The sequence below is a fragment of the Marmota monax genome, unplaced genomic scaffold (assembly GCF_021218885.2).
Source record: "Marmota monax isolate L192 unplaced genomic scaffold, Marmota_monax_Labrador192_F-V1.1 WCK01_AAM20220418_F8-fsc00001, whole genome shotgun sequence".
Taxonomy (NCBI): domain Eukaryota; kingdom Metazoa; phylum Chordata; class Mammalia; order Rodentia; family Sciuridae; genus Marmota; species Marmota monax.
This window is the reverse complement of record NW_026693777.1, coordinates 28,334,500-28,348,101: the sequence shown is the minus strand read 5'-3', so window position 1 is coordinate 28,348,101 and position 13,602 is coordinate 28,334,500. Positions and strand designations below refer to the sequence as shown.

Below are 13,602 nucleotides of genomic sequence, written 5' to 3'. Positions count from 1 at the left end.
ATCACTATACCAGACATTAAACTATACTACAGAGCAACTGTAACAAAAATGGCATGGTATTAGCACCAAAATCAACTTGTAGACCAATGGTACAGAATAGAGGACACAGAGACAAACCTACACTTATCTTGGGCTAAGGCTGTAGCTCATTGGTAGAGTGCCTGCCTTGCATTTGTGAGGCACTGGGTTCGATCCTCAGCACCACATAAAAATAAAGATATTGTGTCCAACTACAACTAAAAAAAGCTTTAAAAAAATACACTTATATTAGACAAGACACCAAAAACATATTGGATAGCCTATTCAAAATATGGTGCTGAGAAAACTGGTAATCCATATGCAACAAAATGAAATTAAGCCCCGATCTCTCACCATCCACAAAACTCAATTCAAAGTGAATCAAGGACCTAGGAATTAAACCAGAGACCATGCGCCTAAGATAAGAAAAAGTAGGCCCAAATCATCATCATGTCGAATTAGGCCCCGACTTCCTTAATAAGACTCCTATAGTGCAAGAAATAAAATCAAGAATCAATAAATGGGATAGAGTCAAACTAAAAAGCTTCTTCTCAGCAAAAGAAACAATCAGTGAGGTAAATAGAGAGCCTACAGAATGGGAGAAAAATTTTATTACATGAACATCAGATAGAGCACTAATCTCTAGAATATATAAAGAACAAAAAAATCTCAACACCAAAAAAACAAATAATCCAATCAATAAAATAAATAGATAACCCAATCAATACATGGGCCAAGGACCTAAACAGACACTTCTCAGAAGATGACATACAATCAATCAACAAATATATGAAAAAATGTTCAACATCTCTTGTAATTAGAGAAACGCAAATCAAAACTATTCTATGATTTCATTTCACTCCAGTCAGAATGGCAGCTATTAAGAAGACAAACAACAAAGAGTGTAGGCGACGATATGGATAGAAAGGCACACTCATACGTTGCTGGTGGGACTGCAAATTATCCAACAAATATGGACAGCAGTATGGAGATTCCTTAGAAAACTTGGAATGGAACCACATTTGACCCAGCTATCCCATTCCTCAGTTTATACCCAAAGGACTTAAAAACAGCAAACTAAAATATAACAGCCACATCAACGTTTATAGCAGCACAATTCACAATAGCTAAATTGTGGAACCAACCTAGATACCCTTCAATAGATGAATGGATAAAGAAACTGTGGTATATATACACAATGGAATATTACTCAGCATTAAAAAATAAAATCACGGCATTTGCAGGTAAATAGATGAAGTTGGAGAATATTATGCTAAGTGAAGTAAGCCAATCCCCCCCCCCCAAAAAAAATGGGAAATGTTTTCTCTGATATGAGGATGCTGATCCATAATAGGGATGTGCAGGGGTAGCATGGGAAAAATAAAGGAACTTTAGATAGGGTAAAGGGGAGGGAGTGAAAGAGAGTGGACAGGGAGGTAAGAAAGATGGTGGAATTCAATAGATATCATTACCCCAAGTATATGTATGAAGACACGAATGGTGTAACTCTACAACCAGAGACAAGAAAAATTGTGCTCTATATGTGAACTATGAATTGAAATAAATAAAAGATGAGAAAAAAACTTAAAAATTCTGTGAGTCTGTTTGCCCCTCCAACATTGCAGATGTCTATGTAACTAAGTGAATGAACTAGAAAGTATATAAAGACATTTTTCTTTCAATTAGGATGTGAAAAATTGAGAGAAGCAGTAAAATCAAGAATTACCTAATTACCTGAGGGTAATTAAAAATTTTAAAGTAAAAAAGTTTAATGTATAAACATAGAAATAATATAAATCATGTTAAAAATAAATAAAATCAATCTAAAAACATGTGCTTTTCTCTAGATTTTAAATGACCACCTTCAGCTACATTCAAATAAATACACTAAATCACAGTAGGTACGATTATCTGCATTTTGTATATAACAGGGCATAACTACACTACACCATTCATCAGATTTAATGCAAAGTAATCTAAAGTACCCAGGGTTTAATTATATCCAATTTTTAATATGTAAACAGAAACGTTTTTTGGTGGAGGTACCAGGCATTAAACTCAGGGGCACTCAACCACTGAGCCACATCCCCAAACCTATTTTGTATTTTATTTAGAGACAGGGTCTCACTGAATTGCTTAGCACCTCGATGTTGCTGATGCTGGCTCTGAACTCATAATCCTCCTGTCTCAGCCTCCAGAGTTGCTGGGATTACAAGAATGAGCCACCATGCCTGGCTTATAAACAGAATTTGGATAATATATTCTACAAGCAAGCACTTTCATAATATATGATAAATGTATATTTATAATTGGAAAACAAAAAGTAAAATATTCCATAAACTATCCAAAACTCACACTGGTGTTCCATTTGTACATATGTTCTTATAAATAAACCACATATAAATACAAAAGATTCTACGAGTATTTTTCAAATTCTTAAGTATCACATTTTTCTGGACATTAATTTTAGTAGTGTTAAATTCTACCACAAATACAATTCTTAAAAGTCATTCTTTAAAATAGTATCTTTCTTTGAGAAATTTTTTCTACCTTCATAACCATTTTTCAAAAATCTCTAAAAATTGTAAGTTCTATAACCATACAGAATCTAACTTATACAAACAAAAAATGTGTTGCTTAATTCAAAGTGATAATACTTAGCTTCAATAATACTTAGCTTTTAATATTCTGTTATCTGATACTTCACAGAGTAAATGTAGAACAAGTCAGAAAGATTGTATTCAATATGAATGGGCATATATGATCTATAAAAATGTCCACTTTTCATGCATTTCAAATTTTTCCCCTCAAGAAAAGAAAGCAAGCTAAATTACCTTCTTTTAAGATTATACAATAGCCAATACCAGATACTCTAAGACTAGGATTAAATGATTATTGCTATAAAAGGGAATAATATATACAATTCCGATTTTTCAATTCTCCTTGATCCAAACTGCTTTAATTCTTTATAAGAGGTCTTTATTCCAGCAATAAAAATTAGAAGTTCTGAATTCTTTTACAAAAGATATTTCAGTTTATCAACAATTTAGGTCAGATCACTCTACCACTGCCCAATGGCATATAACTTTGTAAAGTCAAATATGATAAGGAAACACTAATGAACATAATTACCTCAGCTTTTCTAAACCACATAAAATTTCACAAACAAAATACCAAGCAAACCAATTAAGAATATAGATATCAGCGTGGGAATACAGCTCAGTTGGTAAAGTGCTTGCCTCGCATGCACAAGGCTCTGGGTTCAATCCCCAGCACCACAAAAAATACACACACACACACATATATATTTCAGAATAATAAAAACAAACTACTCAATGATTTGAAGTATGAATCTAAGAAGTACTATACTAACTCTAGCTCATAATTAGAGCATTGTAACTAATGTGGTGATGTGCTTTTATCCTCTGATAGTGCTTACCTTTTCAGAATTTATAAAAACATCAGATTTCAATTCTCCATCTAGAAACTCATTAAAATATTTCATCAATTTCTGAGCTTCCACTGCCCGTTGTCTAGGCGTGTTTACCCCCTCCAACTGGTCTCCAAGGTGACACACTTTGGTTGCTACATAGCTAATGTGCTCATCTAGTTCTTGGAAATGTTGGAAGGCAACCTAGGAAAAATGTGCATAAGCATAAAATACAATCAGAGAACTCACTTTATAAGTTAAGACATATCAAAACTAAACTACCAGCTAATGGCATAATGGTAAGAGTTTTTGCCTGGATAGTGCAATGTCCTGGGTTTGATCCCCACCACGGTAAATAAATAAATTTTTATTTATAAAAATAAAACCAAGAAAAATTAAATTAACAACAAATAATATAAATCATGTATTGATTATATAAATATAATTTACAATTTATGAACTTATTTATAAAAATAAAGCCAACAAAAACTAAATTATCGATCTCACCACTACTCTCTAACTTATGTAACTAAAGATAACATAGAAATTATGAAGTCTACAAAACCAATTCATACTCATTATCATGACATGATTTGAAAATCTTGTTTTTTTAAACCATGTTGCAAACTTTTACCCTTTTACTATTATAATAACCATATTTATTATAAATATACTAGTTAATTAACAAAAGCAAATCCACTTATTCATCCTATTTAACAGAGCACCTGATATCATATAAAGCTATCAAGTAATGATTTTGAAAAAAAAGAACCGAGTACAAAAGGGAACAGATGTTTGAAAAAACCCTCTTGAAAAGATTAAAAAATATGTCAGGGGTAAAAGATATTGGTTAAAAATAAAATATTTAGGGGCTGGGTTTTGAGAATTAAATAAATAAATACATGTAGTATACGTAGAATAGTATCTAATACAGAGAAAGTCCTCAGTAAATGTTTAAAGCTTTTTTCCCTTGAATGTTAGCCTACGAATGAATAGTTCAGCTGGTAGATCACTTTCCTCGCATGCATAAGGCCCTGGGTTCAATCTCCAGCACCACCAAAAATAAATAAATAAATAAATAAATATTTAACACCTAACTTTAAATATTTAAAAAAGTGATACTAATATCTATAGTAAAATTGTCCTTTTCAGTTCTGAAAACATGAAAGACTATAGCAATTACTTTAAGGCAAAGGTAAATTACTTCCCAGAATGTTGATTCCCTTCTCCCCAGGGTACACTGATTGTCCTGTGGCAGATGAAAACTATGTGCAATGAATGTCTTTAAACTGCCAAAAGTAGAATTGTTGATAACTCAATGTGGTACTTTCATTTGTAGGCTAACATTCAAGGGAAAAAAGCTTTAAACATTTACTGAGGACTTTCTCTGTATTAGATACTATTCTAAGTATACTACATGTATTTATGTATTTAATCCTCAAAACCCAGTTTATAAATGGAAAATGGAGGGACACAGAAACTAAACTGCTTTCTTGAGATTACACAGCTAAGTATCAAGGCTGCAACTGAGACTGGTTACAAAATTGTGTGCTTTATTAAAACTATTTCAATTACTAAAGGAAAACTACATTAAGAATATTTGGAAACTGCCACCAAAACTACTTAAAAACACATTTCCTATCTGATTTAAGTTACTGACTTTATTAATTATTTTCTCACAGCCATATATACATAAGTGATAGAATCTAAATAAACGAAATTTTACCAGAAATCAGTTTGCTAATCCCAATGCCCAAACGACCCCTGGGAGGCAGCAAAGTTCAACAATGTTCCTCAAAATGCACTTGGAAAAGAAAATCGAATTCCAAATTAGGCCCAGCTTATAAAGGGATTCAGAGATTTCATATTAATTCAAAGGCCTAAGAGTGATTAAGATGCTTGACTGGGCGCAGTGATGCCTCAGCAGCTCAGGAGGCTGAGGCAGGAGGATTACAAGTTCAAAGCTAGCCTCAGCAACTTAGTGAAGCTCAGAGCAACTTAGGGAGACCCTATCTCCAAATAAAAAATTAAAAGGGCTGGGTATGTGGAACAGTGGTTAAGTGCCCCTGGGTTTAATTCCTAGTACTCCCCCAAAAAGATGCAGCTTGGATTCCTTAACCCTAAGGCCAGTCTAGTGCTTTGGTTTTACTCCAAAATGGATAGAGGAAAAGTTTTCCACCTACCCCCTTCTCCCATAATTACTCCAATGAATTCTCACTGAGGCATACACTTCATTATTTTTGTGATACTTCCTAGACCGGGTTTCTACAGGGAAAAACCTGATCCAGGCCTGATATTTGTTTGGTGGTATTACTTTGGTTTGCAATTAAAGAGAACAGAAATGACTACCTAAATATCCATTCTAAGAGTCTCCAAAAGTACAGGTCTACTAAGAAGTAATTGTTGATTACATTATCAAAGGTAGAGCAAGGGAGTACACTAAACTGTATACCACTCCATCTTGAAAAGGGAATACCGTGATCCCAAACCAACATTCAGTAGCAAGCCAATGTCGAGAGTATATGATAACAATTCATGAATATTTTACTCAGTGGGACCACACAGGTAGAAGGAAACATCAACAGTTGTTATAATTCAATTTGACTTGTTTAAGAGCTTAGAGCTGAAAGGAAATAAAGATTTTGGGGCTATATAAATGATTCATTGTGTAGCTAAATGTTTACCTGATTGCTTTTCTGGAGTTCTTGTACCTTCTTGGCAAACTCCTTTGCTTCCTTCTGACACTGCTGCTCTAATTTCTCTACTTTCCTTTGAATCCTTTCATCCATTATCTGGAGTTCTTGAATATGATTTACAAATTCTTCTAATAATCTAATAGAGAAAATTAGAACATGAATCAATCTACTATTATCAATCAAGAGGAAATGACTGATTCATTTATAATTTTAAGGAAAATTTTAGAGTTTTTTGACAGGAATGATCATGTTAATTTTCTCTTAACATATCTTGGCAGGAATTTCTTCAATCTATAGATGGAGTCTTCCTGCAATGTCATAATTTCTTCTTTGCTTTATCTAGGTCACATAACTTTCCAAAAAACAAGACATTTGAAAATATAGTCAGTTTTTATTAACTTTTCAATGAGGTGAATGCAAACCTTACTCAGATCCCCATTAAGCTTTCAGAACAGAAACAAATTTTACAGCTTATTTACAACATCCAAGAAGGTAATTGCACAATACTATTATTCATTCCAGAGTTCAGTTACTTTGTTTCTCCAATTTACTTAAAAGAACATGTTGATCATGTTTTTATTTATAAATAAATATAAAACAATCCTTTCTAATTTATTACTAATTAAAGAGAATATTAAATTTGTATTCTCAATAAAATTCCTTCCCTTATGAGAGTTAAAGTACTTCCCTAAAATAAAAGGAATATAAAAGTTTGAAAAACACAATTTCAATTTCTGATGTATCTTTTGGAGGCCAATTTTTTTGTTGTGGTGGTAGTGGTGGTACTACAGATTGAATCTAGAGACACTCTACCAATGAGTTATATCCCCCTGCTCTTTCTAATCTTTATTTTGAAACAGAATCTCACTAAGTTGCCCAGGCTGGCCTGGAACTTGCATTCCTCTTGACTCAGCCTCGCAAGGAGCTAGGATTACAGACATGCACCACCAGCATAACAAATTCTTTGTCAAAATGTATTATTTTTAGCAAAGAATGGTAGGGGCATCTTTTAACTAATTAATATCTTTTTATATAAGTGCTGAATTCCAAGAGTCATCTCTATCTAAATACAAATTTGTAGTACTAGATTGGGGCTATGCAAAAAAGAAAAACACTTTTTTATTTCACCTCTTAGGATCAAAAGCTTCAGGTCCACCTCTAGAACCTCCGCCTGGGGTTCTCCATACAAGACGTTCAATATACTCATCTGCCACGAAAGGCTCCTGGTTTATAAAATAAATATGTTTTAATAAAGTTTCACAGAAAATGACAATATTACTTACACATACTAAAAAAGACTCCACTATGTTAGAACTTAAAATGGAATTGCATTAGTATTTGTCTATATTATAAAAATGCACCAAGTTCTTTTAATTAAAAAAAATCTTCAACAATTAGAATAAATTGCTTAATGAAAATTAAAATATTAAAATATTAGAGCAATATTAACAATCAATTGGAACAACCCAACAGAAGATAAGCAAAGGACATAAACAGGCAATTTTATAGGCCAAAAAATGAAATATGCAACTTTACTAATAATCAATAAAGTCAAACATCACTTCTTTTAAACTTCACTTTTAACATTATACAATGCAGGAAAAGGTGAACTGAAATCAGTACTCTCATTATTATTAGAAATGTCAACAGGTATAATCTTTTTGGAGGACTATTAGTATTTGGTAATATTATCAATGCTAAGAATGACAAGCAAGTTTGCTTTTAAAATTCTAAGGGAAAAGCATATATGAAAAAAAATCTTTGGTAAGTTGTTCATTGTACATTATTATATGTAATACTAAAAAACTGTTTACATAAATATTCAACAAAGCCATTATTGGCAAACCTCTTGGAAGAAAAACTATGCTCCTATTAAAATCATGTAAAATAACATTTAATGAAATAAGAAAAAAATCCTAACACAATATCTGATGAAAAAGCAGAATACTCAATATTTTAATAAACATGTATTATTTTTAGCAAAAAATATTAGAACAGAAGGCACAGTCAAAAAATAAACACTCTAATTTTTATTATTAGCAGACAACAATTTTTAGACTATTCCACATTAACTTATACACTTTCACATTACCTTTTTCATGAAAATATCATATATATTGCTTCCCCTTTAGCATATAACTTAAACTTGTAGCAGTAGATAGTATCTGTAAAATTTTTCATTTTTAAAATATTTTTTGGGTTATACATGGACACAATAGCTTTATTTTTATTTATTTCTTTTTATATAGTGCTGAGGATCAAACCTAGTGCCTCACACATGCTATGCAAGTGCTCTACTACTGAGTCACAACTCTAACCCCTGAATATTTCATTTTTCAATTGTACTTTAAATTTCATTGTTTTAAATAAAATGTTTTAAATAAAAACATTTTCACTGATAAGCATTCATTAAACAAAAAAATTTCCTATGCCAAGCATTCTGTCAGGCTTTAGAATAAAAAGATATATAAAACACAGAATGTACCCTGAGGAAACTAACTCATGGCCTAATTGGAGAAAGGAATATAAAGAATGAAATAATGAATGATAAATAAAATGTTTATAAACTTTAGTATTAATACCCCTAAGTGAATTATTAGCTCAATAGGGAGATTGGGGGGTAGAAGCAAGTTGTTCATTAATTTCACAAACATTTACTAAACACAAGATGCTGGGCACTGAGAATACAGATACGAATTCAATAGCCAGGATACCCTACAAAGCCCTATGGAAATGATCTAAGTAGGAATGCCAACTAAACAAGCAATCACAGAAGTAACTCAGAAGAAACTAGGATAAAAATCATGGCTAGAAAAGTGCTGGATGCTGTAACAGAATATAAAAGAGGAACAGAGGTAATGAGACTATGGGGAAGGACCAAAGAAGATTGGCCAGAAAAGGTGTTACGACAGGCAAACTCTGAGGAAGCCATGTTTAAACTGAGACATGAAGTAAAAAGAAAAATCAGCCAGACAAACTTGGAACAAATAGTTTTCTAGAGCATTGAGAAAAAGGAAAAAGTAAGACAGTTCAACTCATTAGAGGAACTAAGAAGTAAACACAGACTAGATCACTGGTAAAATCTTGAGGGGGGATGACAATTAAGATGAATAGATTACAAGCATGTTCTTACCATCATCACACTGGAACTTGAGAGAATGGTTCACCAGTTTGATGTGATAAGAAGGAATAAGAGGATGAACTTCAGTTAGAATAAGAATAACCATCAGTATAAGATAGGAATGATACAAGAATAACCATTCACATCCATTGTCTTTTCGATCCACTATGATGGTATTGGAGGTGTAACCCAGCATTATCTCATTTACTATTTTCAATAGGACCTGTAAGAAATGTCTTATTTTATCCCCACTTTATGATGAGGAAACTTAGGTTTTGAGAGGTTAAATACTTTTTTTTAAATATTTATTTATTTTTTTTAGTTATCGGCAGACACAACATCTTTGTTGGTATGCGGTGCTGAGGATCGAACCCAGGCCGCACGCATGCCAGACGAGCGCTCTACCGCTTGAGCCACATCCCCAGCCCAGAGGTTAAATACTTGACCAAGAAAACCCACACTGTATGTTGCAAACATATGGTGAGATTTAAAAATCACTGTGCTCTAGTATTATTGGGTAAACTAAATGGCAAATTTGGTAAACTATAATTAGCTAATTGCACCTAGAAAGCTAGGTCAGTGAGAATAAGTGGTGAAGCTAAAATAATGGAAACTGCCATATGAAGGCATATACACATTACTTATTTTGCCTTTAACATTTTCTACTTACAATAATCAATATTAATCATATGTGAAATCCATAATGCAAACCAGTAATTTTTCAGACATCTGATAAAGTGTTACATTCTGTTAGAAAACCATCTTACCTTTATGACTATTCATATCATCAATCAGTAGAAAAATAGGCAACAACCCCCCCAAAAAAACAGAAATCAATATAAGATACTAAAATTTTTAAGAAAAGGTTTTTAAAATTTACTATAAAAGCCTTTTTAAAGAGTTGTCAAATAATTGAAAATGAATAGTCATATTAATCCAGTTATCTCAAAAGAATTTCATTATAGGAAAACTATCTGTTACGATTTAGATGTGAAGTGTTCCCCAAAAGCTCACATGTGAGACAATGCAAGAAGCTTTGGAGGAGAAATGATTGGGAAACATCCTGAACCTAATCAGTTAATCAATTCCTGATGGGATTAACTGAGTTGTGGCTGGAGGGAGTGGCGCTGGGGAAAGTGATCCATTAGGGGTGTAGCTATGGGGTAAATATTTTGGATCTGGAGAGTAAAATCTCTCTCGGCTTCCAGATCACCATGTGAGCTGCTTCCCTCAAACCACACTCTTCCATCATGAGATTCAGCCTCACCTGGAGCCCCTGGGGAATGCAGCTGGCCTTCTATGAACTAAGACCTCTGAAACAGTGAGCTTTTATATAAACTTTTCCTCCTCTAATATTGTTCTTGTTGGTTGTTGTAGTCAGGGCAGTGAAAAAGCTGACCAAAACACTATCTGATATAATCAAGACATAACCTGTAAACGAAATTACTAGCTACTTTAAAAATAAAAATTCAGTTTATCTGTAAGTACTGACATGCTTAAAAATGATAAGAATCTTATTAATTAAAAATTAATAAGATTAATTAATAAGAATGAATTAGATATTCATCCAAAATAAACTTTTTGATATCCTAAATTAAAATGACCTTATTTAGGAAACATATAATCATTTAGATAATCACACTTCTTGCTTACCTTACTTCTCCTGAAGTCAAAAATTTGATGTGTGTCTAACAATCTTTATTTTGCATATATAAATTGAGAAGTATTAACTCAGGATAAAGGAATTTATGTTTAAAGCTACTCAGAACTTTAGAAAGTAAGCTAATCAAAAAATTTCAGAAAAACCTGTCTGGGCACACACCTGTAATGTCAGCAACTCTGGAGGCTGAGGCAGGAGGATTACAAGTTTGAGGCCTGCCATAGCTAATTTGAGATTCTGTCTCAAATTTAAAAATAAAAAGAACTGGGGATATAGCTCAGTGGTAGAGTACTCCGAAGATAAATCCCCAGTACACACACAAAAAAAATAATTTTAGAAAACCTTAACAGCACATAAAACACAGTGATGATAAAATGATAATGATAGCTCAAATTTTTAAGTGCTTACTATGTGCTGGGCATGTGCTTAGTACTTACACACTATATAGCATTCAATACCATGATAAGTAGTAAATCCTACTAATACTGATTATTTTATAACTGTGATACAAAAAAGTAATTTAATACAAAACCACTGTGACTTACCAGATTCCAAGGCCCAAATCTTAACTATAGGCAAAATGAAGAGCTTTTTCTTTAAAAGAAGCTAAACTACTTTAGGAAGTAGTCAGTGCTTCCAACAGTCCACAATACTCCCATTAAAAAACTTCGTATAATAATCATGCTCTTGGGGCTGGGGATGTGGCTCAAGCAGTATCGCGCTCGCCTGGCATGCGCGGGGCACTGGGTTCGATCCTCAGCACCACAGAAAAATAAAGATGTTGTTCCACCGAAAAATAAAAAATAAATATTAAAAAATGTTCTCTCTCTCTCTCTCAAAAAAAAAAAAAAATCATGCTCTTTTGCCCTATCTTTTCCTGGTTATAATTTTTTGTATCAATACTTAATAATTTTACCCAGGGGCACTTTACCACTGAGCTATATCCCCAAACCTTTTTATGTGTTATTTCTTTTTTAATCTTGTTTTTAGTTGTACATGGACACAATACCTTTACTTTATGTATGTATGTATGTATTTATTTTTATGCAGTGCTGAGGATAGAAACCTCCTACGTGCTAGGCAAGCACTCCACCCTGAGCTACCACTGTAGCCCTTATATTTTATTTTGAAACAGGATCTCGCTAAATTAAGTTCTCATTAAGTTGCTGAGGCTGGCTTCAAACTTGCAATCCTCCTACCTCAGCTTCCCAAGTTGCTGGTATTATAGGCATGTGCCATTGAGTCTAGCTAATCTAAGTTCTTATGTATTATTAATTTTATATTATTGAGTAGTTACAGTTCAATTAAACAAATTTATACTGTTCATCAATTTTGTGTCAGTTTTATAAATGATATACACCCCAAAACTTATAAATCAACAAATGTTACTGACCGCAAAAAATAACATTTTTATCATAAATACTTTGAAGTCTCTTGAATAAAGTAGTTCTTCATTCAATAAATGTTAAGAGCCTATTATATGTCAGAGACTTTTCTAGATACCTGGAAAATGGTAGACAAGGACAGAAAATTTCTGCTCCTAGTGGAAGATAGCCACAAACGAACAGAAAAATGATAAGGCAATAAGAACCATGAAGAAAACTAAAAGGGACACAGAATGATGGATAAGCATGGGATTATTTTTGCTAGAAGTATCAAGGAAAAAATTTATAGGAAAATAAATTTTGAACAAAAGCTTGTATGCAGCTAAGAAAGAAGCCATCAAGGGAAGAATACACCATACACAGGAGTATGCAAGAAATGACAAACAGCCTGTGTGATTAAAACTGAGTGATTGAAGGGGAGAAGAGGTGTGAATGACATCAAGAGCTAGGGTCCAGAGTTTGTACTAAGATCTTAGGATATCCTATGATATATTCTCTATTGTTAAATGAAGAAAAGTCCAGATTATGAAGAGAAAGAACCCTGAAATATGTTGGCAAATATATACAGTAATGATTTTTCTATTCTTTCTCCCAAAAGGAGTTACAATCATTTACTCTAGTACACCAAGGAATGGGAAAATGAACATTTTGAGGTATGCTGGATTCAGTGGCCAAGTGGATAATAATACTTGATTGACCTAAAGCATCATGGATCTTGTTTGAGTGAGGCCACATGGATACTAAGTAATAAGTAGATTCCTGACCAAGGTTGAACAGTCCATTGGTCCAACAGGCCCATGACCCACCTACAGACCATTTTCCCAATCTCCAAATGTATAACAGGAATAGATATATTGGATGGCTGATGCAACTCTAACAGTGTGTACTTGGTCTATACAGTAAGAGTTACGATAGTGAGGAAGCCAAAGTCAAAGTCCATAACACTGTCTCTCTCCAGCAAAAGTAGTTAATTAAATTGTCCTGCAGAAATTAATGCTACCCTTAAGAATCTAATGCACAAATTAACACATTTTTCTTAAAGGACCAGAGAGTAAATACTTTTAAGATTGTGGACCACAGTGTCTGTTACAATCATTAATCTCTGCCATGGTGGTATAAATGCAATCACAGTCAATACATAAACAAACACGCATGAATATGTCCCATTACCACTTTACAAGGAAAGAGGTTCCTGGGAAGATAGTGGGATAGGAAACAAGAGAAATATGTTTCCATACATAGACAAGAAATATACTGTCAGAATCTGTCTGGTGCTATTTTAGAACTCTGGA

The 13,602-nt window shown here is 33.1% G+C and overlaps 1 protein-coding gene across 2 annotated transcripts in view; it reads right to left on the bottom strand.

The window, feature by feature from the left end:
- Exoc5 (exocyst complex component 5) overlaps positions 1–13,602 on the bottom strand; it is a 69,995-nt gene that overhangs the window by 42,682 nt on the left and 13,711 nt on the right. For both annotated transcript variants that reach the window (XM_046460853.2, XM_058584639.1), the window contains exons 2-4: positions 7,273–7,367; positions 6,133–6,280; positions 3,458–3,652 (exon numbers count right to left, since the gene is read on the bottom strand). In XM_046460853.2, the coding sequence (XP_046316809.1) occupies positions 3,458–3,652; positions 6,133–6,280; positions 7,273–7,367 (438 nt within the window). The remainder of the gene's footprint in view (positions 1–3,457; positions 3,653–6,132; positions 6,281–7,272; positions 7,368–13,602) is intronic.